The following is a 20,730-nucleotide window of genomic DNA, read 5'->3' as shown; positions in this document are numbered from 1 at the left end:
GACAATGAGTGAGGCATTAAATTTGTATATGAGGCGAGTCAAGAGAAGATAAACTTCCTTGACTTAACGATTAATAAGAGTGGAGATACATTTAAGACAGTTTCCTTCTTTAAAAAAACGGATGGGAATGCATTCATACCAAGGGGGAGTTGTCACCATGATGTGTGGTTGGACTCAGTACCAAAGAGTCAATTTTTAAGAATGAGGCGAAACTGCACAGTTATGGTTGATTATAAGCTGCAGGCAGGTATTCTGAAAAAAAGACTAATAGAGAAGGGGTATGAGGTGGAATCTTTGAATCAGATAATGGAATAAATAGAAATCGATCGCTCTATTTTGCTGAATGATGACCCTAAAAAAGAGGGAGAGACCAGCTATACCCTTTATCACCACATTCAACTCAACATTATCTGATTAAAAAACTGCTTCAGAAGCACTGGCATTTGCTAGGGAATGATAGGATTATTAAAACTTTCCTACCAGTGAAGCCACAGGTGATCTTTAGGGGAGTACCTTCTATTCGAGATAAAATAGCGCCTAATGTGGTGGATCCACCCACTAAAAAGATATCTTTCTTTCAAAATATGTCAGGGTATCATCAGTGCCGTAAATGTCAGGTTTGTACACTGAATAAGAATAGACAGAGAAAAACAGAATCTTTTTTCTCTACGAGTACATCTAGGGAATATAAAATAGAACCGTTTATTACGTGCAGTTCCACAGGGGTTGTATATTTATTACAATGCCCTTGTGGGTTCCAGTATATTGGTAGGACCAAACGCACCATGCAGGTGCATCTGGATGAACACATTACCAATATACGAAATGGATTTAGGTTTCATTCGGTATCAAAACATTATGCCATTCATCACAATCGCAACCCTGCTAATACATTATTTTTAGGAATCGACAAATATAGCGCCCACTGGAGGGGAAGTTCTTTGGTGAGGGAATTATCCAAGTTAGAGATGACTTGGATACATAGGGTACGCTGCTATACCCCATATGGCCTTAATGTCGAAGTTGACGTTAATGCATTTATTCATAATAGTTAGATAGGATGTGGTGAAATTGAATATTGTAAACCCACTGTGAGTTTCTGATAGCCTGGTAATCTGAATTAATTAAGGGGGGACAGTCACTGGTGCATTTTATGTTTCTATCTTGAGAGTGTGTACATCTGGGTATATGAAGTGCCCAATTTAGTATGACATAGATTTTAAGTTTATTTTTAAGTAAACTAGGTTGAGACCTCTATTATTGGCTTAATAGAATAAAGGAAGAGAAAGTATATTTATATATATTTTTCTTTAAGAAATAATAAATTTACATGACATCATGTGAGACTTACAGAAGTAAGCATGATGTATGTTAAATTATATATCAGCCATTAATGTTTTATTATTTTTTATATATATCTTTTTTGTTGTTTTTTCTGTATTTTTTAATAATTAATATATATAGAAAACGGTATTTGCTGTGCTATTACGTATGAGTGGTAGCCGGCTTATAGTGAGAGAACATTTGCCCGCTCTTAAGATGGCCCCTTCACTTATGAAGGGAGGATTCAGGAAGAGAGTACAATAGTAGATGGCGTAGGGCGGCGGTGATAGAATATCCACCCACATAGTGTGGGCACTTGCCCCTACTAAATATGGCCACTTGGGATATCAGAAGCTCAGAGTGGGGTGTTCCTATTTAGTGTTACGACACATAAGGCGGTGAGTCAGCACGCCACCTGTGCCCCTGGAAGACATTATCTGTAACAAAACAGCGTAGGGAGGAGCGGCGTGCTGACGTCACCGCGATCTACGCTGAACCCAGAAGCGACGGGCAGCATTACAAGTAGACGGCCGGCAGAATTCTTTTTATTGGATGCAAGTTTTTCATAATTTATGTAAGTGTGATTCTTTAATTTTATTAAAATATCCTGGCAATATTATACTATGGCGATTCCCCTTCTTTATTTATGTGATTGGAAATGAGCGGTGTGGCCGTAGGAATACACCAGCAATTGGAACAGAGTGCCTAAAGCGATACATCCTCCATGCAGCTCAGGATCTGAAAGAGGGATATGACAGTGGCGATATTAGATCTCTGAGATGAGATCTGTGTAGCTGGTAAGCATCAGTACATTTGGTGGTGGCAAGCCCTTTCCTGCTGTTTTGGTGACACTTTTTCATTGGTGCGGTGTGGTTCATCACGGTGGAGATCACAAGCAAAAACGTTTTTTGGCTGGAGATGGACTAATATTTTGTATATATTAATTTTTGTACAAATTATTTATTTATTCATTTATTTATTGTCCTTTTTTTGCACGATTTTTCATATAAATTATTTCTATATTCATAGATATTGAATTGGATCATTATAGCGCAGCCTTTTTTGAAAAATTGGTATTTAAAATTGTGGGTATCTCACATTTAGGTTACAGCTCTATTTTCATTAATTTTTTTGGTTTGTCAATTATTTGAATCTTAAATAGCGCTGTATTACATTTGTTTTATCCAGTCTATGATTGACTGCTGATGCATACCCCCAGTCTCCAACAACCCCTGTAGCATGCTCATAGTCTTTGACAGTCTCTTGGAGCATATCTTTAGTCTCTGACAGTCTCTTGGAGCATATCTGCAGTCTCTGACCACTCCTTGTATCACGTTTGCAGTCTCTGACAGTCTCTTGGAGCATGTCCGCAGTCTCTGACAGTCTCTTGGAGCATGTCCGCAGTCTCTGACAGTCTCTTGGAGCATGTCTGCAGTCTCTGACAGTCTCTTGGAGCATGTCTGCAGTCTCTGACAGTCTCTTGGAGCATGTCTGCAGTCTCTAACCATCTCATGTATCATGTCTCTTGTATCATGTCCACAGTCTCTGATCACCTATTTTATCATGTCTGCAGTCTCTGACCATCTCCTGCACTATGTCTACAGTCTCTGACCATCTCCTGTACTGGGTCTGCAGTCTCTGACCATCTCCTGTATTATGTCTGCAGTCTCTGACCATCTTCTGTATCATGGCTGCAGACTTTGACCATTTCCTGTAGTATGTCTGCAGATTCTGACCCTCTCCTGTGCCATGTCTGCAGTCTCTGACCATCTCGTGTATCATGTTTGCAGTCTCTGACCATCTTCTGTATTGTGTCCATACAGTCCCTGACTATGTTAATGGAATTCTTTCAGTTAGGCTCAGACAAAGCAATCAAAACATATATTATATGTACAAGGAGGCACGGGTTTTGTTTAACCACATCCCTTAAGCTAGGTGCTTTACCACGCTCACATTTTGCTACGACGTAGAGCGCCGCAGGTCTTTTTACTTCTCCAGTGTCCCTCATTCTGAAGTTCAAAAGTTGGGAGGTATGCATGCACCTGCTGTTTTTTTTTTATTTTTTATTAAAACAGGCCCGTTTGGTTTTCCCCATAATATGCTGGTATCCACTGCATATTAGCATATTATGACGGAGTTGCCTTACAAGCAAAGCCCTCCAGCGCTGAGCTGTCATCGTTCTTAGCATTTCCATCTTTGCCTAGTCTTCCTTCCGTGTTTACATTTTCCGGCCGCTTAAATGGTCAAGCCATGATGGTATCACACCCGTGCTTTTACCATCATGGCACAGTGCTCTCTGCAATCACGGCACAGGTAGTGTGAGAGAGTAATGTCATTGGCCTGAGCTGATATCTAAATCTCCTGAACGGCACAGCTTTAGAAGGCTTCAAAGGTACTTTCAAGTAAGATATATTACAAGCTTTAATATGGGAGAAAGTTCAAAACTTGGGTTTAATACTGCTTTAAGTTAAAAGCAGTCTAGCATAGTTCAGATAGATATTTTGCATGAGAGTAGCAATGGGAGACCTGTTACTCACAGGTGGGGGAACCCAGAGCCCAGCATCACACAACAGGGGAAATGGAAGTAGTACCAAAGATGCATACAGTCCTTCCACTGCTCCAGGCTTCCTCCTTTTACATGTTGTTTTGTGTTTTTGTGGTTAGCACTTCTGCCTTGTAGCACTAATGTCTTTAGGTCTGGATCCTGATCAGAGCACTATCTGCATGGGGTTTCCAGATTCACCCTGTGCTTTTCATGGTTTCCTCCAGGTACTCCAGTTTTCTTCCATGCTTCAAAATCATGCTAGTAGGTTGACTCAACTGAGTGTGCCTCGCCTCCTAAGCACTTTAGGTCACCAGGGGGAAAAGTGCTATAGAAATATAAATGAATTATTCGTTTTACTCTTGGCAACTAATCCAGGAAGCTCTCTCCTTTACCAATATACCTCCTAGCAAGGGCAGGGCTGGCACTGAACTCTACAAACTCCTAGGTCTTCCCTGACATTTGGTTATGGTGACATCTAGTCACTTAAGCATGAATTCATGCTTAAGTGACACATTTATGCCCTACCCTACAGGACACATTCATGTCCTATCCTACAAACCAATGTTCCCTCACTTCTTGGTAATTGGTACCCATACCCCCCAACTTTCTCAGATTAGAGAGTTGGCTGTACAACTGCTTTTACCTACAGGTAAGCCTATATTAAGGCTTACCTGTAGGTGCTGGAAATATCTCCTAAACCTCCAGGTTCAGGAGATATTTACAATAAAGTATGCGCAGGAGTGACATCACGTGACTCCGGCCTGTCACAGAGCCGGAGTTTGCGCCCCCGTAAGGAAGAGGGGTGAAGATGGGCGCTCGCTGCTAGTGGGGACAGCGGTGACATCGCAGGCTTTGGTTTCAGGTAAGTGACACATAATGGGCTACTATGCGATGCATAGTAGCCCATTATGCTTTATCTTTGCAGGGAAATAAGAGGAAGTAAAACCCATCAGGTTTTACTTCCTCTTTAAGCATCAAGTGCATACAAAGGACAACTCCTGCCCTTTCCCCCAGTTAACATGGAGAATGAATAATTAATATGCATAGCTAAAAACACAAGCAGAGTGGAGAAAGGGTTGCAGTCTTGTCATTTTTATTCTGCCTTTGTCCCCACCAGGAAGATTTTTCTTACAAACTAGTTCCAATTGTCACCAGAGACAGGAAGAAAGAGGAAGTCCCCTCTTGAACAGAAACAGAGGTTTTAACCCTTCCCCATTCTGTCCAAATGTCAGGAACTAACCTGTGCTCTGCTTGCTGTGTCCACCTATTGCACTTGCTGCTGTTCCTACTGTCCACGTCAAACCCCCTTTCGTGTGTCCTGGCCTGTGCAGATTCGGACCAATTTCTCTGTTAGAGCTGAGCACATGCATGGATGTGGTTAGGGGCGACTGCTCTATACTCCTTTGAAAGGACCATAACACGCTATTGCTTGGGTGTGCATTTGTGTTATCCTATATTCCCGTAGCCTGTTCTTGTATCTTATAAGTCCCTATTGCTGTACTCTTGGCGCTGACCCATAGTCTATTTTACTCTTGGTACCTGTCTGTTTTTTTTCTATCTAGACCCTGTTACATGCTTTTATCTGATGGTCCTAACCTTGGGTTTGTGGTTGTATACATCTCTGTACAGCCCTGGCTTAGATTCTTGGCTCTTGTTATCCATGACAACAACCTGGGCTACTCCCCTTGACAATACTAAAGTCCTTTGCTCATCTTTATTAACCTGGCGCTTCTGACAACCTGAGTCCTAGGGGCACCCAAATACCTGGAATTATAGGCGTGTGCACTCCCTAATGGCTTTGAGTGGTGCCAATTCCCCCTACTGTCCAGGCTTACCATCATTTGCTTCCCACCCCCACCTGCAGTGCTGCTGAATACCATCCTCTCCCCCCGGCTGCTTCGGGGGGTGTTTCAGGATGGAGAGCGGGGGAAGGAGCTAGTCAATGTCATTTACCAGCCCTTTCCTTTTTTAAATGAGCACAGTGAACACACTCATTCAAACTTTAGTATATGTAACTTCACATATAATGCACATCACACTGAAAATAAGACATAAAAAATGACTTCAAACTTTGCCTACAGATATCTGGCAGTGGATGGTGTCAGTAAAGCAGTGGACGGTGTCCACTGCTTATCAGTGCAGCCTCATCAGTGCTGCCACAATGCAACTTATTGGTGTCTATAAGTGCAGCCTCATCAGTGCTTCCTCGGTGTCCGTTAGTGCTGCCTTATCAGTGCAACTATCAGGGCCACCTTAATGCAGCCTCATAAGTGGCTATCAGTGCAGCCTTATCAGTGCCCCATCAGTGCAACCTATATGTGCCCATAAGTGTCGCCTATCTGTGCCCACCAGTGCAGCTTATTAGTGCTGTCTAATCTGTGCTCATCAGTGTGGTCTCATCTGTGCTCACCAGTGCAGCCTGTGCCCATCAGTGCGGCCTCATCTATGCCCACCAGTGTCCATCAGTGCAGTTTATCAGTGCCCTTTAAGTTCAGCCTCATCAGTGCCGTCTCAGTGCAGCCTCATCAGTGCCCATCAGTGCCACCTCAGTGCAGTTTGGGAAATAGACCTATGAGTGCTTCCAGTATTGCTGCAGATTTTGAAGGGGTGGGGGGTGGGGGGGGTCAGCCTGTCAATGCTCAGACCATACACCACACGCTGCATCAAATTGGTCTGCATGGCTGACATCCTAGAAGGAAGCCTCTTCTAAAGATGATGCACAAGAAAGCCCGTAAACAAATTGCTGAATACAAGCAGACTAAGGACATGGATTACTGGAATCATGTCCTTTGGTCTGATGAGACCAACATAAACGTATTTGTTTCAGATGATGTTGATGTCCGTTACCTATCGAAAAGTGTTCGCTCTGATCTGCATGGGCGCAGCACGGAGCAGAAGGAGACTCGGAAAATCTCTGAAGATGAACGGCGCCTGCGCCGTGAGTCCAGGTGCAAGCCCCACCATCCAAGTGGACATAGGGCTGCACATATTAGAGGGTCCCTCGCGGGCTCGTTTCACTCGCCACACTTCGGGCACGAAGTCGCTTCGCTCGGCTCTTTTTATTCTAACTCTATGTCCACTTGGATGGTGGGGCTTGAACCTGGACTCATGGAGCAGGCGGTGTTCATCTTCGGATACTTTTTACTATAATAAATATCCCCCAAAAATATATAAAAAATTTGTTTTTCCCTCAGTTTAGGCCGATACGTATTCTTCTACATATGTTTGGTAAAAAGAAATTGCAATTAGCGATTATTGATTGGTTTGCTCAAAAGTTATAGCATTTACAAAATAGGGGATAGTTTTATAGCATTTTTATTAATATATATTTTTTTACTAGTTTTTTTTAGATTTTTATTGTGACTGCGACATTATGGCAGACACATCGGACATTTTTGGGACCATTGTCATTTATACAGCAATCAGTGCTATTTAAATAAACTGATTCCTGTGTAAATTACACTGGCAGTGAAGGAGTTAACCACTAGGGGGCAGTGTAGGGGTTATATGTGACATTATGTGGTTTTTTTTTATTGTAGGGGGGCATGACCTGGCATGTGACATCACTGATTGTCTTTCCCTATAAAAGGGAACAGATGATCGGTGACAGCCACACTAGGAAGCACGGGGAGAGGTTTGTTTACACAGACCTCTCCTCATTCTTCAGCTCTGTGACCTGATCGCGGGACACCAGCGGCGATCGGGTCCGCTGGTCCTGCGACCACGGTCATGGAGCTCAGGACCGGGTCTGGAGCGTGCCGCCGGCGGTGCGCTCCCGACCCACGGCTGGGCACTTAAAGAGCCACGTACAGGTGCGTGATTGTGCCCAGCTGTGCCATTCTGCCGACGTATATCGGCGTGAGGCGGTCCTTAAGTGGTTAACTGACTGCTACGTCTGAGGTTCCTGAAAGAAGGTAATCTATCTAGTCGCTATCCCACCAGCACAGGGACAAATGATTACCACCTTCTTGCACCATTCAGCTTGATGAATGATAGCCCATATTCCCAGATGGGGAAGGTACTCATACTGAGATAGGCCCCAACCCATACCACACCATATATATATATATACAGTGGTGTGAAAAAGTGTTTGCCCCCTTCCTCATTTCCTGTTCCTTTGCATGTTTGTCACACTTAAGTGTTTCGGAACATCAAACCAATTTAAACAATAGTCAAGGACAACACAAGTAAACACAAAATGCAATTTGTAAATGAAGGTGTTTATTATTAAAGGTGAAAAAAAATCCAAACCATCATGGCCCTGTGTGAAAAAGTGATTGCCCCCCTTGTTAAAACATACTATAACTGTGGTTGTCCACACCTGAGTTCAATTTCTCTAGCCACACCCAGGCCTGATTATTGCCACACCTGTTCACAATCAAGGCATCACTTAAATAGGAGCTGCTTGACACAGTAAGGTCCACCAGAAGATCCTTAAAAGCTACACATCATGCCGAGACCCAAAGAAATTCAGGAACAATTGAGAAAGAAAGTAATTGAGAACTATCAGTCTGGAAAGGGTTATAAAGCCATTTCCAAAGCTTTGGGAATCCAGCGAACCACAGTGAGAGCCATTATCCACAAATGGCGAAGACATGGAACAGTGGTGAACCTTCCCAGGAGTGGCCGGCCGCCCAAAATTACCCCAAGAGCGCAGCGACGACTCATCCAAGAGGTCACAAAAGACCCCACAACAACGTCCAAGGAACTGCAGGCCTCACTTGCCTCAGTTAAGGTCAGCGTTCATGCCTCCACCATCAGGAAAAGACTGGGCAAAAATGGCCTGCATGGCAGAGTTCCAAGGAGAAAACCACTGCTGAGCAAAAAGAACATCAAAGCTCGTCTCAATTTCTCCACAACACATCTTGATGATCCCCAAGACTTTTGGGACAACATTCTGTGGACCGATGAGACAAAAGTGGAACTCTTTGGAAGGTGTGTGTCCAAGTATATCTGGCGTAGAAGGAACACTGCATTTCATAAAAAGAACATTATACCAACAGTAAAATATGGTGGTGGTAGTGTAATGGTCTGGGGCTGTTTTGCGGCTTCAGGACCTGGAAGACTTGCCGTGATAAAAGGAACTATGAATTCTGCTGTCTACCAAGAGATCCTGAAGGAGAATGTCCGACCATCTGTTCGTGTACTCAAGCTGAAACGAACTTGGGTTCTGCAGCAGGACAATGATCCTAAACACACCAGCAAGTCCACCACCGAATGGCTGAAGAAAAACAAAATGAAGACTTTGGAGTGGCCTAGCCAAAGTCCTGACCTGAATGCTATTGAGATGTTGTGGTATGACCTTAAAAAGGCCGTTCATGCTCGAAAACCCTCTAATGTAACTGAATTAGGACAATTCTGCAAAGATGAGTGGGCCAAAATTCCTCCAGGACGCTGTAAAAGCCTCATTGCACGTTATTGCAAACGCTTGGTTGCAGTTGTTGCTGCTAAGGGTGGCCCAACCAGTTATTAGGTTTAGGGGGCAATCACTTTTTCACACAGGGCCATGATGGTTTGGATTTTTTTTCACCTTTAATAATAAACACCTTCATTTACAAATTGCATTTTGTGTTTACTTGTGTTGTCCTTGACTATTGTTTAAATTGGTTTGATGTTCCGAAACACTTAAGTGTGACAAACATGCAAAGGAACAGGAAATGAGGAAGGGGGCAAACACTTTTTCACACCACTGTATATATATATATACCAACCACCATTCCGACCTTCAAGAACCAGAGACCCCTGCCACCAGTACCTGAAACAATAAAACAGAAAAAACACAAACACGCATACCATATAGCTGCCTGGAGGGAGGGAAAAATCACTCTGCTTGTTTGTTACCTCTTCGTCGCCTTGGAGGAACTGGCTAGCACCGCCCTGTGGCCACACTATCCCTTACTTTCTGGTGCATCTTCCCCTAGCATCCCCCCAGTCATGTGGCCCCTCCACTTAGGTTCCCTTTGCTCCGGGACGTTCTAGAGCAGGGGTGCCCAACCTTTTGAAGAGTGAGGGCCACTTAAGTGACTTGGTAACCGGTTGCGGGCCGCAATGAGTGGAGCAGAAGGGTGACAGTTCCATGTCCACTCTGCATATGCAGAGCAGACATGGATACAGCCCACTCTACCCTATGGGCCCTTGGATCCCATCTGCCCAGATAAAAGGGGACGGATCGGATTGGAACTAAGTGGGGTGTAAGCGGCCACATATATTTGTTTACATCTGCAGCTCAATAGAGGTGAACGGAGGGTCAGACCGATAGTGTCAATGGGGACTAAGGCTGTTTTCACACTGATGCACTGTGGTTTACCCACACAGGGTGCAGACAAGTGCACCTGTGGCTTTCCTGCAGGTTAGCTGTACTTTGCCATAGACTTTTATTATATCCTGCAGGTGTGGTGCACTTTCTGAAAGCACACTAAACTTGCAGGTAATAACAGAAGTCTATGGCACAGTGCAGGTAACTCGCAGGTGTTCTGCACTGCACCTGCATATCAGTTTGAAAGCAGCCCAGTAACCACCGCAGAACAGATATGCCTATATATATATATATATATATATATATATATATATATACATACATTGTGATTTAAGTAATAAGCTTACTGTCAGGTCACCTTGAGGCGAGGTGACAGGTACACACCGTAGGGATCAGGAGTGCACCGCAAGGTTGTGGACCCTACGGCTGACTGCTGCAGATGGGGGACAGATCCCACTGGGGTTAGAGCATAAGATTCCCTGGGGCGCGGAGTCTAAGAGCCAGAAGGTGGAAAGGGAAACTCCAGATGGAACCTCCTTAACAGACAGGGAGCAAAGACCTCAGATGCAGTGATCCAAGACCTCTCTTCAGGACCCAACCCTTTCCAAAGTACGAGGTACTGAAGAATGCCTTTACGGAGCCGGGAATCCAAAACTTGACTAACCTCGTATTTTAGATTATCCTCAGAGACCGAAACAGAGGTAGGGAGAGGACGAGAGGACTTGAGGACTAAAGGCTTTTTAGGAATGGGTAAGGGCATGAGAAGATCAGGAGTCTGAGCAGGGTCCCCCACACCCTTAAAGATGAGCTGGGCATCCATAACAGGACCACCAGACTGGGCAGAGGTCAGTGGATCCCTGAGGTCAGGTTGGTTAGAAAGTGACATGTCACAAGAGTCAAGCTGGATAGCTGCAACACAAACAGAATGCAGAGAACCCTGAGAAAAAGATTGAAAACCCCACCTGGCCGAATGAGGCAGTCTATCCAAAGGATGGATTGAACCTCTTAAACGGGTTTGAACGGACATAGTAGCAGTAGGGCGAGGCCAGGTCACAGAAGGTCCTGAACAAGAAGCAGGACGCTCATTGGGCATGGGCTGGACTGGCATAACTGGTGCAGAGGCCGGCTGAATAGTATTTTCAGGTGTAGCGACCATCTCAATCGCATCACAGGGCATAGCAACTGTGGAACTTGCAGACAAGTTAGCCTGGCTGTGCGTCCAAGGGAGATTAGGGACAGGCAAAGGTAAATGGCCATGCAAACTGGAGTGAATGATTGACTCAGGTTCATAGGTGGGCTCCTCATCCAGAGTACCACATGACCTAGAGAGTGCATCAGTCCAACTATTGCAGGACGCGTCCCAGAGATCGCTATATACAGTGGGAATAGCAGAAGATACTGGGATGGTGGTAACAGGAAGTTTCTCTTTTGGGGTACCCTTGAGTAAGCAGGAAGAGGAACAGGAGGAACCCCAAGCCAGGATCTGACCAGCAGACCAGTCGACGTGTGGAGAATGGAGCCGTAACCAAGGAAGACCTAATATGATAGGAGATGAAGCCTTAGGTAAGACAAGGAAGGATATCCACTCCTGGTGGAGTGTCCCTACTGACATCTTAACAGGAAGAGTCTGGAAGCGGATAGGGCCCCCTGGGAGAACAGTGCCATCATTCGCCAAGACCACCAATGGCGTTGTAAGGGGCAAAAGGGTAAGTCTCATGGAGGATGCAGTTTCCCAATCCATGAATCATTAGTAAGACCTCACCTGGAATATGCCGTTCAGTTTTGGGCACCAGTTCTCAAAAAGGATATCGGGGAACTGGAGAAAGTGCAGAGAAGGGCAACCAAACTGATAAGAGGCATGGAGGAACTCCGCTATGAGGAGAGATTAGAGGAACTAAATTTATTCACTCTTGAGAAGAGGAGATTAAGGGGGGATATGATCAACATGTTCAAATACATTAGGGGTCCATATAGTGAACTTGGTGTTGAGTTGTTCTCTGTACGGTTAACCCAGAGGACACGGGGGCACTCTTTACGTCTAGAGGAAAAGAGATTTCATCTTCAAGTACGGAAAGGTTTCTTCACAGTTAGAGCTGTGAAAATGTGGAATAGACTCCCGCCAGAGGTGGTTCTGGCCAGTTCAGTAGATTGCTTTAAGAAAGGCCTGGATACTTTCCTGATGGTACATAATATAACTAGGTACTAACATAGGTAAAGTTGATCCAGGGAAAATCCGATCGCCTATTGGGGGATCAGGAAGGAATTTTTTTCCCCTGCTGTAGCAAATTCGAGCATGCTCTGCTGGGTTTTTTTTCCGCCTTCCTCTGGATCAATTGTGGGCATAAAATTGGGTATCTGGATTGTACGATTATTTTTTATTTTATTTATTTGTTTTTAGGGTTGAACTGGATGGACTTGTGTCTTTTTTCAACCTGACTAACTATGTAACTATGTAACTATGTAACTATGAAATTGGCAGCGGCTCCGGAATCCAGATATGCTGAGACCAAATGAGAGGAAGCACCGACATGAAGCAACACTGAAAGGAGAAGACGAGAAGGTGAAGGTGATATTTAAGGGTCTAATACTCCACCTTCCAGATGTATTAGCCCTGAGCGTTTTTCCGGACGAAGAGAACAAGTATCACGGAAATGACCTTTGGCCCCACAATAGAGGCATAGGCCCAGAGTTCTGCGCCTAGCACGTTCTTCGGGAGATAACTTTGTCCGGCCCAACTGCATAGGTTCCTCAGCAGGTAGGGGTTGCTCCTCGGATCGAAGAGAAGGGACTGGGGGCTCAGACTGCCTAAAGAACGGGGAGTGCTGGCGTCTTTTTTCCAGGGCCCTCTCCTGAAGACGAATATCGATCTGGTTACACAAGGTGATGACCCTGTCCAGATCAGCAGGAAGGGATCTTCCTGCTAATTCATCCTTCACTCTATCAGAGAGGCCATGTAAAAAGGTTGCAACTAGGGCCTCATTATTCCAGCTCAATTCAGCTGTGAGGTTACGGAACTGAAGAGCATACTGTCCCACAGACGCAGACTCTTGACGGAGACGTAAAAGAGCGCTAGCCGCTGAGGAGACACGACCCGGCTCCTCGAAGATATTCCGAAATAGTTTCAAGAAATCAGACAGGCTAGAAACCACTGGATCATTCAGTTCCCACAGAGGGGCGGGCCAAGCTAACGCCTCACCGGACAGGAGGGATATGATATATGCGACTTTTGCCCGATCGGACAGGACGTTTTGGGGCTGAAGTTCAAAATGAATTGTGCACTGGCTAAGGAACCCCCTGCAAGCCTTGGAGTCCCCAGAGAAACGGACCAGAGCTGGTATTTGTAATGAATGTGTGGCTGCGACTGATACGATAGGTGCAGCGGCAGATAGCGGTTGAGGTTTTTGAACCGGGGGTCCTAATGAGGCCTGAACCTGTTCAACACGGAGAGGCCGAATCCTGAAGGAATCGCATCACCTGGGTCTGATGCGATTCTTGGGTCTCAAGTCGCCGAACTAAGCTCTGCAATGGATCATCTGCAGGAAGAGGCACGTCAGCCGGGTCCATGGCTGATCAAACTGTCAGGTCACCTTGAGGCGAGGTGACAGGTGCACACCGTAGGGATCAGGAGTGCACCGCAAGGTTGTGGACCCTACAGCTGACTGCTGCAGACAGGGGACAGATCCCACTGGGGTTAGAGCGTAAGATTCCCTGGGGCGCGGAGTCTAAGAGCCAGCAGGTGTTCACCAGCGCCTCTAGTGGTGAGGATGGACTTGGCTGCAACTGGCTCCAGGTCGCGACTCCAGGGTCCCCCAGCTCACACCCACAGTAGGCAACAGGAGGATAGGGATGGTGAGGGACAAAGCCAAGGTCGGGGCCACAAGCAGACAAGAATAGTCAGGTACACGCCAAAAGGTCAGGATCACAGGCAAACAGGGATAGTCAAGACACGCCAAAGTCGGTAACGGAAACCAGAAGCAGAGCACACGGCAGGAAACAGGAAGCTAAGACACAAAGGAATACACAATGGTTGATCAGCACTGATGGCCTGCAGTGCACATGTTAATATAGAGCTCCCTGATAGGGCCAGGGGTGGAGCCATGCTTAGAGGAGAGGTTATAAAAACCACCAGGTGGAAGTGGCTGACCTCTTAGTCTGAAGACATGAGGGAAGGTAAGCAAACACAGGAAGATCACTGCATAACCATGACACTTACCTTTAATAACAGTCTTTCATTCAGGTATTGCCAGCTTTTGTCCCAGGCCATAGCGCATTTGGTATCACTCTCCACCTGTGAAAGGAGTTGGCACTATACAGGAAGCATTGGCTTTTGTGGCTCTGCAGCCACTTGCTTCCTCTACCAGTGGCTTTTTTTTTTTTTTAAACAGAAGCTCTACCAGTGGATTTATTCACAACACTGATGCTCTGGAATGGTGGGTTGGCAACCCACAATCTGGGCTTGCCAACCCGCCATCCCAGAGCAGGAGGCCGCGGGCCACATCAGAGGGCTCCGCGGGCCACATGTGGCCCCCAGGCCATTTGTTGGGCACCCCTGTTCTAGAGTATCTCAGTAGGTAACACAATAACTGTTCTTGGACAGAAGGACTGTAATTGCTAGTTGGGGAGCTCCAGGCTGTGGAAACATAATGAAACGCTTTGTAAGATGCACAGAGAGAGAGAGTAGAGTTTATGGATAATAAGGTACCTCATGGTTCCACTGTCAAATGTAACATTGAATGGTTAGATAAAAAAATCCCGTTAGCCCACTGCTGGCCCTCTTTTTTTTTTTTTTGCAGCCTTTGTTCCTCAAGAGAAATTCCTCAACCCTGTCCCAGCAAGGCTTCTATCCCTTCCCAACTCTGTTCAAATTCATAAAAAAGCGTTTTTGGCTCAAGTGGAGCTTTATTAAATTGTGCTACGGTTTCTGGTTCATACCATTCTGCTTATTTTTTTGTACCCAGGTATGATGGTGGCCCTTTTCCTGTACAAGGGAAATATCCCTCGACTCTTCCAGAGGAATCTACTCTACAGCCAAAAAAGCAAATTCAGAACCCCTAAAGCGAAGAATGTTCAGCCTAAAACTTCAAGTAATAAATCATCGCCTGCAAAGAGTTCAAAGAAAAATTCCATCGAGGCCAGGCAGCAGAAAGTGGAGAATGTGTCAATAAAAGATAAAAGCCGCTAAAGCAGCGAAACCTGTTCTAGAAATGTTGTACTGGATTTTTTAACTTATAGGCAGGAAAAACAACCCAGGATTCTCTGGAACTTACACCACAAATGTTTATTGTTCCACTGTTTCTTGGGCTTCATCAAAAGTCTATCCACTGTGTCTTTTCATGTCAGGGACTGCTTGGTAAAGAAAACTTGTCATGAGAGAATTATGGAGGCTGCCGTTGCTGACCTCTCCTGAAAATGCTAGTTCTTTGGTTGTCATGTTGACTGGCTTTAATGCTTTCTGAGTCACTGACCTGGATTGAGTATAAAGTTAAGGAAATTTGACAATTTTTTGACACAAATTTTCAGCATTTATATTTATGCTTAAAAAGTATTAAATCCAAAAAAATGGCCAAACAACTAGCATTTCTAAGAAGGAGGTCAGCAAAGGTGGCCCCTATAATTTTCCAATTACTGGGTCAATTTAAAGTAGTAAATAAGTCCTTCTCATGAATCCTCTTCTAATCAGCAAATATCTCTGTCAACAGGCATATATATTTCACTTTAGTACAAAAAGCTGTAAAAGACATTTTAAGAATAAAACATTTTTAATAAAAATGTTTCCGACTGTTTTGTTGGCATTTATTTTAGACTTATATTGTATATGTACCGAAATTATTGCAATCCATTTGAAGTCATCAGCAGAGCAACGTAAGGAGAGATACAGTGTTAATGTCTGCGCTAATCCTAAATAAATTTTCCAGCATATTTGTCATCATGTCTCACTGTATACATTTTTTTTTTTTTTTTTAAGCAAATCGTTTGTTTGTGAAATCGGTGTAAAGTTTCTTACCTGGAGATCCTGCAAGTAACAGCATTCTTTGTTCCCATGCTAAGCTGCTGCTTTGCATTTAGCAGCAGTGTGGTTCACAATTCTTGGACTGTCTACAGCAGGTATCTGCACTTAGCGGACCTCCAGCTGTTGCAAAACTACAAGTCCCATCTTGCATCTGCCTCTGGGTGTCATGCTTGTGGCTGTCAGAGTCTTGCTATGCCTCATGGGACTTGTAGTTCTGCAACAGCTGGAGGTCCGCTAATTGCATATCCCTGGTCTACAGCTAGGTAGCCTAATGGCCAACCGAAGGTGCATGCTGCACTGACAACTGCTGCTAATTGTGAGACGGTGTCTTAGACTGGCCATACATTATACAATTTTCTTGTACCATTTTCCTTTAGATTAACCAAAACCATATAATATGATGTCAAACCTAAACACTTTCAATTTGTATGCAATCAGGCAGGCCCTTGCACTATAGAGTTGAAGAGTTGACTCTAAAGGAATTTGAACAAGAAAATTATATAACATTTGGCCAGCTTTAGCATTGTGCTGTTACTGGCAGGAGATTTCAACTGATTAACAAAAAACAATGTGCTTGATAAAACTGTATACAGTGGGGCATGATGCCAAACATACTGTAAAATAGATTTAGTGATTAAATACTGTACATCTTAAAAGGTCACTGTGATATGACCATAGGGAGTAACAATCTTTAATTAATTAATTAAATAATAATTTAATTAATTATTATCTTTAATTCACAAAAATGGTAGAAAACAAAAATTCTGTTTGTGTTCCTAATATGAATATATAAAGTACCAGCTTAAATAGATATTATACCCAAACACAAAAATTAAATAAATTGCAGCTTACCTTCCCCTAAAATGGCACTTCTGTAAATTTTTCCTGGTTCCATCAAATCACAGAAATTAGGTCTGCTCAGCTTCTTCCTATCAGCTGCACAGTAGCTCATTTCCTGGTTCTGGAAATCCTCTACAATACCCCCTCTAAATTTACCATTTATATATATATATATATATATATATATATATATATATATATATATATATTTTTTTAGCAGAGACCCTAGAGAATAAAATGGTGATCGTTGCAATATTTTATATCATACGGTATTTGCGCAGCGTTCTTTCAAACACACTTTTTTGGGAAAATAGACACTTTCATGAATTAAAAAAAACTATACAGTAAAGTTAGCCCAATTTATATTGTATAATTTGAAAGATGACGTTATGCCGAGTAAATAAATACCTAACATGTCATACCTTAAAACTACGCATACAAGTCAGTGAAATTGATCACATATATACTGCTGGCAGCGAGGATTATTACAATTGCTAGGCACTGGAAACAGTCGGTTATTCCTCTCAATTATGTTAGAAGTAAACTCAATTGGATCATGGTTAATGTAAGCTCACTCATATACTTTGTAATAATTAAAAAAATTTGGATAAGATATTGGACCTATGGATTTGTTATATCTCAGCTCCCTAGTGAACTCCAGGTTGACCCTCTTCTTCTCCTTCTTCCTTTTCCTCATTATTTCCCTCTTTTTCAGGTATCTAAATGTACTGTAAATTTGCTTGTCTATGGGGCCTCATACAGTTATGTGCCCTACAATAGTCTCAGGAATTAATGGTGGTATTTGCCCGTGGCTCCTTACCCATTACTTCCCCTCCCCCTCCATATTTTCCCTATACCATGCCCTTGTTCCTGCTCTCCATCATACATTGTTGTTTTCTGACTACCAATAAGAAGTGATTATTTGGTTCCACTATTACTCACAATTACATTTTGTTTTGTGTTTTTTTTTGTGGACAACAGTTATCTTATTTGGTCATACTATAAAGGAAAAGTCGCTTGAAGATACAATGGTTGTACAACTACATATGTGCACCTCATCCCGATAGTTTGGATCAAAAAGGGGTATGTGGATATCTCCTATCTCCCCATGGAGACATCAACAAGGGGAAGTGAGCATAGGGACTGTTGCGGGGCACATGAAATATTTATCATACAAAAGAAATATTAATACCAAGGTAATAGGTCATGTTTAAAAAGAGAAGATTTATTTAAAGAGAACAGAAGAATAAATACATAAAATATCAGAAGCTTCCGTTGATAGAGACGAATGAGGTAATTATTCGACTAGTTTCGCTGACATAGCTTCATCAGGATATTACCTGAGTCTAAAAGTATACAATTATTAGTATAGCAATTCATTAATGTCAATAGTTACAAATATAAACATGACAATTATCATGTTTATATTTGTAACTATTGACATTAATGAATTGCTATACTAATAATTGTATATTTTTAGACTCAGGTAATATCCTGATGAAGCTATGTCAGCGAAACTAGTCGAATAATTACCACATTCGTCTCTCTATCAACGGAAGCTTGTGATATTTTATGTATTTATTCTTCTGTTCTCTTTAAATAAATCTTCTCTTTTTAAACATGACCTATTACCTTGGTATTAATATTTCTTTTGTATGATAAATATTTTATGTGCCCCGCAACAGTCCCTATGCTCACTTCCCCTTGTTGATGTCTCCATGGGGAGATAGGAGATATCCACATACCCCTTTTATTTGGTCATACCTTATGTGCCTTTGTTTTACTATTATACAGATGGCTCAACCATAAGCATACAAAGCAACCTTTATATAGGCACCACACCCCCAAATAGATAATATGATAAAGTTGGAGAAAATGTAGGGATTTTAACGGTGCTAGTTATAAAGAAAATTGAACATATATAAAATAAAAGTATACCATTTTTATTCAGAACATAGTTAAAATTCACAAACAATAAAATTGTACAATTGTGGTTTGAATTGATCAAAATTGGTGGAATAAAGATGGATTACGGCACATTATCCCAACATGTTTCGCAGGTATGCTTACTCAGGGGATGTGCGTTTTCCATTATCCACTTCCCACCCGGCCAATGCACATATACGGCCGGGTGGGAGCCGTCTACTTCTGATAGGACGTTCAGGAACGTCCATCAGAAGGAGCGGGATCGCGCGCGTGCGTGCCCGCGCAGCGGCGCGATCCCGATGCGCCCGTGTCACCCGGACACAGCGCATCTCAGATCAGCAGGAGGGCTCTCTGATTGGCCCTCCTGATCACATGACGGCCGTGTCCAATCACGGCCGTCATGTGATGTAAACAAACAGCCGGTTGCTAGGCAATCGGCTCCTCCTCTCCTCACACAGAAGTCATCGCTGAGGAGAGGAGAGCAGATCGCTGCAGCCGGCTGATGATCAGTGAGTATGAGCTGCTTTTTACTCACTGATCACCAGTCTAGTGTAATACACAACACACCACACAGTATAAACACAGTCCCCACATATGTCCCCAAAACATACATGTCCCCAAATAATAAAAACACATGTCCCTAATAATGAAAACATGTCCCCCACATATGTCCCACTAAAATCACATGTTCCAATGATTATCTGCACACATATATATGTGATCACCTGCACACATATGTACATGATCATTTGCGTACATATGTCCGTGATCACACAAACCAATTATTATACACTTAACGGAATTTTTTTTACCAAAAACATGTAGCAGAATACATTTTGGCTTAAATTTATGACAAAATTAGATTTTATTGGATTTCTTTTAAAATAGAAAAAAGAAAATATTGTTTTTTTTCCAAATTTCCGCTTTTTGCGCTTATATCGCAAAAAATAAAAAACGGAGTCGTGAATAAATACCACCAAAATAAAGCTCTATTTGTGCGAATAAAATGATAAAAATTTCATTTGGGTACAGTGTAGCATGACCGCGCAATTGTCACTGAAAGCGCTAGAGCGATGAAAGCTGAAAATTGGGCTGGGAAGGAAGGGGGCGAAAGTGCCCTGTATTGAAGTGGTTAATCGTAGAAGAGAAACTTCCAGACCAAGTCCACCACTTCAGACAACTGCCAGATGGTAATCAATCACTTGTACTCCACAGAACTAAGGACACCAAAGACCAGAGAGGGCAAAAGATCCAGGTAAAAACAAAGTTAAAGTTTATTTACTTATACACTGTGGGCCAGAGTTGTTTGTCCTTGTTTTTTTGCAACCTTCCAACTCTGTCTGGCTCACTGGTTTATATTCTCTAGTCATTTTCCTCTCGAGCTTCATTAACTTTGTTTTACTATGTTAACAACCTGAGAATTGGCTTTGTTGCAATGATATTTCTGTTACTACCAGATTTTTTTTCTTTCCCAATAAAAATATTGAAATATAAATTGCGCACACTCGTGGAATGGCGACAAACTACGGTACCTAAAAATCTCCATAGGCGATGCTTTAGGCTCCATGCACACTGAAGCTCAAAAAAGCTATTTCTGGACGCCAGATTGCTGGCAGAAAACGCTGGTTGAAAAACCTGCTTTTAACAGCGTTTTATACTAGCGTTTATGAGCGTTTATGAGCGTTTTACAGCGTTAGCGTTAATGGGCGTTTTTTATAAAAATACACAGAGGACACTCCAAAAATCCCACAATGCATTGAAAAATAGAATGCTGAACACTAATGAACGAGCGTTTATGAGTGTTTACAAGCGTTTATGAGCGTTTATCAG

The 20,730-nt window shown here is 43.1% G+C and overlaps 1 protein-coding gene across 1 annotated transcript in view; it reads left to right on the top strand.

The window, feature by feature from the left end:
• Positions 1-15,893, top strand: part of AQP12B (aquaporin 12B) — a 31,800-nt gene extending 15,907 nt beyond the window's left edge. Inside the window, exon 3 of the mRNA XM_077488593.1 lies at positions 15,083-15,893. Within this exon, the coding sequence (XP_077344719.1) occupies positions 15,083-15,306 (224 nt within the window). The 3' untranslated portion in view covers positions 15,307-15,893. The remainder of the gene's footprint in view (positions 1-15,082) is intronic.
• Positions 15,894-20,730: the final 4,837 nt, after the last annotated feature.

This window comes from Lithobates pipiens, unplaced genomic scaffold (assembly GCF_037356315.1).
Source record: "Lithobates pipiens isolate NorthernLeopardFrog02 unplaced genomic scaffold, aLitPip1_a1.2 Scaffold_18, whole genome shotgun sequence".
Lineage (NCBI taxonomy): Eukaryota > Metazoa > Chordata > Amphibia > Anura > Ranidae > Lithobates > Lithobates pipiens.
This window is presented reverse-complemented; position numbering and strand designations above follow the sequence as displayed.